The sequence below is a fragment of the Hemibagrus wyckioides genome, linkage group LG07 (assembly GCF_019097595.1).
Source record: "Hemibagrus wyckioides isolate EC202008001 linkage group LG07, SWU_Hwy_1.0, whole genome shotgun sequence".
NCBI classification, from domain to species: Eukaryota; Metazoa; Chordata; class Actinopteri; order Siluriformes; family Bagridae; genus Hemibagrus; species Hemibagrus wyckioides.
In genome coordinates, this window is record NC_080716.1 from 32,158,661 (window position 1) to 32,162,400 (window position 3,740).

A 3,740-nucleotide genomic window follows, 5' to 3' on the forward strand; every position below is an offset into this window, starting at 1 on the left:
GCACTTGGTATTTAAGGTAAGATCATCTGCATGACCCATACTCTTGTCCTGAGAGGAATCTAAACAGGAAGTGGAAAGATTATCTGAAATGGTGTATCCAGTACTGTGGAGAGCCTGCGGTCAGGAAGATGTTTTCTACTCGTCTGTTGGATCTCAGTGTCTGAGCTTCTGTTACGAAATATCTCAGTGGTTTCAGAGGCAATGTCTGGTCTTATAGCTGACCCTAACTTCCTTCTGGAAGGAGTTTCATTACAGCGTACACACAGCAGTGTCTGAGGCAGTGTTTCTGTCAGTGCCTTGTTGAGACACGAGTGTGTGTTAGAGCAGGAAAACACTGACCTTTACACACCAGGAGGGAATAAAGACGAGACTGGGAAGATGTTATGGTTTGTATTGTGTTCGTTTTTATGTTCCGACAGCTTTAACTGTGAAGGTTCTGGAATATTTTGCTGGTTTTGTGTGAGTGGAAATATATATATACACACACTCAAACATTCTCACTGTCCATTTTATTAGGAACACCAGTACTCCTGCACATGTAGACAGTTACACAGACACGTGTCAAGATCAAACATCAGAATGAAGAAAAAGTCTGATCTCTGTGGCCTGGTTGTTGGTGCCACATGTTGGAGTATTTCAGAAACTTTTTAATCTCTGGGTTGGAATGTTCACACACTAGAGTTTAGACAGAATGGTGCAGATCAGATTCAACCTGCCAGGAAGGATACAGTAACTCAAATAATCAACTCTGATGAGCAGAAAAGCAACTCAGCATACACAGCACATCAAAAAAGTCACAGAGATCAGACTTCATTCTGATGAAGCTCCTGATGCGTATCTGAGTAATAAAGTGGACGTTGCTCTTCTGATGTTTTATAACATCTGTTAAAATGTTAAACTTTCTGATTTTAAAATAATATTAATTTCTAAAAAGTTATGAGGAAACTGTGTAACATCAGGCTTAATTTTTTTGCTTTATGATCTGATGATATCTCATTTGGTCAAATAAATAATAAATAATAAAAATGAACAAAACTCAAGAGTAACTTAAGGTCATTTTATTTATTTTAACGTACAAAAAGTGAAGGAGAGGAAACTTATAGTGCTCATGTTACTCGAGTACAAAATGTAGAACAATTCAATCATTTACACGGAAAAAATACTGTTTACAAAAAAAAACTAAAGACTAAAGAAATTTTAAAAAATTCAGGTACATACAAAAAGCAGGAATTAAAAAAGAAAGAAAAATAAAACTAAATATGAAATTTCACTTTTGCTGCAGCAAACATTTTTTTGTAGGAAAAGTAATTTGTAAGAAAAAGAAGAAGAGATATTTACAGGTAGTGTAAGATTTAGAGTGTGATACACTCGAGAACTGATCTGTTTAGCAAAAAGCTGAAGTTGATGCGGTTTTAAACACAGCTTTATCGACTTTATTTCTGTCTGAAGAAGTGAGTGAAGCTTTTTATTACTGTTCCTTCTCTTTCGTGGCTAGCTGGTTTGCATGCTAATTCGTGCGACTTGCTAACATGCTAAATCTACTCACGCTTATTGTTCCAGTTTTTTGGAATTTAGTCAGATAATTACCTCAGATCACAGGATTTTGGGAAAGTGTAAAATAAGATGTCACTCAATTCAGAATAATAAAAAACCCATCTCATTCTGGACTCGGGGAATGTTTCTCCCGTGAGGCTAATGACCGGAACAATAATCACAGGACTCATGTTTCATCATCACTTCGACGACATCTCCACAGCCGGCAGGTCGTCTCGTCCGTTGACGTCGTAATCAGTCGGAGGTCCAGACACCAGAACTCGCATGCGGTCCGGAAAATCTGCCGTCTTTGGGTAAAGCAGGAAGTCGTAGATGAGTGCCGCGGCCAAACCCCCGCACATCGGCCCCACCCAGTAAACCTACAAAAAAAAAATTAATAATAATAATAATTATTACATAGCATTATTAACCGCTGTGATTCATAGGCATGCGCTCAGTAAGGAGTGTTCTGATTGGCTGATACAATGTGCTGATACTGGAGACTCCTTCCATCAATGTTACATAAATATTTCCCTACAATATTTGAATTATTAATTATCTAATCTAACTTATATACAATACAATATTCAATAGATCATCAAAACCAGCACCAAATATAGACCAATAAGATCTTTTTCCGATCAGAACCTGTGCAGTAACGGACATCTTAGTGCTGAGACGTTCACTCTGAGGCACATCAAAACATTTTAGACGGCGGATTTTTAACACAGAGTGACTGACAGCTGCGTAGATTTTTATTATTTTTTATTAGATTTGTATTTTAAACCCTGTGATATTTAATGAGCTTCAAGAAGCCCCGCCCACTTCTCCTCCACTCGATTTTCCTCGCTTTCTGTCATGGGGAACGTTTAGAATTCTTTACTGTGATTGTATACTAAAAACAGCTTATTTAGTCACATTTAAATGACGTATTTATTTACCATAAAACACTGACGACCAGAAAGCGGAAAGCGAAAAGGGTCAAAGCTCCAGAGAGATGACGTGGAGGCCGAATGAGGACAGAATGTGACGAAATCCTCACGAAGGCATGAATACAAGCTGGACGTCATGTGACGGGTGGTTCATCACTTTCTTTTTCCATCTTATCTTATATAAAGTGTTATAACACTTTCACACAAGACTTATAACACTTCATATGTAAATGTGAGTAAATATGATTAAAAAAACATTACAGTAGGAACACTTTAGGAAGAAGGAATCAGCGTTTGCAGATCGTTAGCAAGCGGTTTCATGCTTACCCGATGGAGATTAGCTTCTAGTATCTGTTAGCTACATTAGCTCCGTTATGAAACTTAGCATGTCGCTACTCATCCCAGCATTTTGGTTTTTGGACTTTATCCCGTGGCTCGTGGACGTAAATCGATGTCTGCTTCATGGCAACAATTTAACTCTCATTGAATAACTTTTAACGTTTCTGTGTGTTTATTAAATAATAAATCCTGTATGGTTTATGATTAACACGCGCAGACGGTCATTGTAAGAGTCGCTCGATGAGGGTCATGTGTCCTTTTACATTGTGTTCAACTGTAAATGTTTTACTTTAAGGTCTGATTCTGCTTTGTAATATTTACACTTCACACACACACACACACTCTGTTCCTGTTATACCTCCTGTCATGTGAATTCATGGAGCATGCTAATCTCATATGCTAGCAGATTAGCTGATTAGCAGGCAGGATAAAATTGCTAAAATAGTAATAAATGAATTGTATAGTATTGTAATAATATTTTATAAAAAAAATAATTCATAAAACATCTGATTGGTAAAAAAAAACGTTTTGATTATATTAAATTAAATTAAATAAATTACAAAAATAATTTTTTATTATAAATTCTGAAAAATGGGTGCAAACCTAAAAATAAATCCTAAAAAGTTATGAAATGAAATGAAAAATGTTATGAGAAAGACCATTTTTAAGATGGCAATAGTATGTAAAATAATTTGTTTTAAAGGGTTAAAAAACTAAAAGTAGTTTAAAACACAAACACAAACACTAGAAAAGAAAAATTGAAAAAATGTGTAGGTTAATTATAATAATGAAAAATAACCACTGCGTGATGTGTTTCATGTAAAAAAAAATAAAAAAAATAATAATAAAGAAATGCTAAGAATTCAGAAAAATTACTGAAAGTAGCTAAATTATTGAATTTGAATTATTTAATTAATTACTGAATAGCTAACATGC

General features: G+C 35.2%; 1 protein-coding gene across 1 annotated transcript in view; it reads right to left on the bottom strand.

Annotated features, from left to right (window-relative positions):
• Positions 1–490: 490 nt before the first annotated feature.
• The window catches only part of LOC131356535 (aquaporin FA-CHIP-like), a 7,654-nt gene continuing 4,404 nt past the window's right edge, over positions 491–3,740 (bottom strand). The window contains exon 4 of the mRNA XM_058395628.1: positions 491–1,913. Coding sequence (XP_058251611.1) covers positions 1,734–1,913 — 180 coding nt within the window. The 3' untranslated portion in view covers positions 491–1,733. The remainder of the gene's footprint in view (positions 1,914–3,740) is intronic.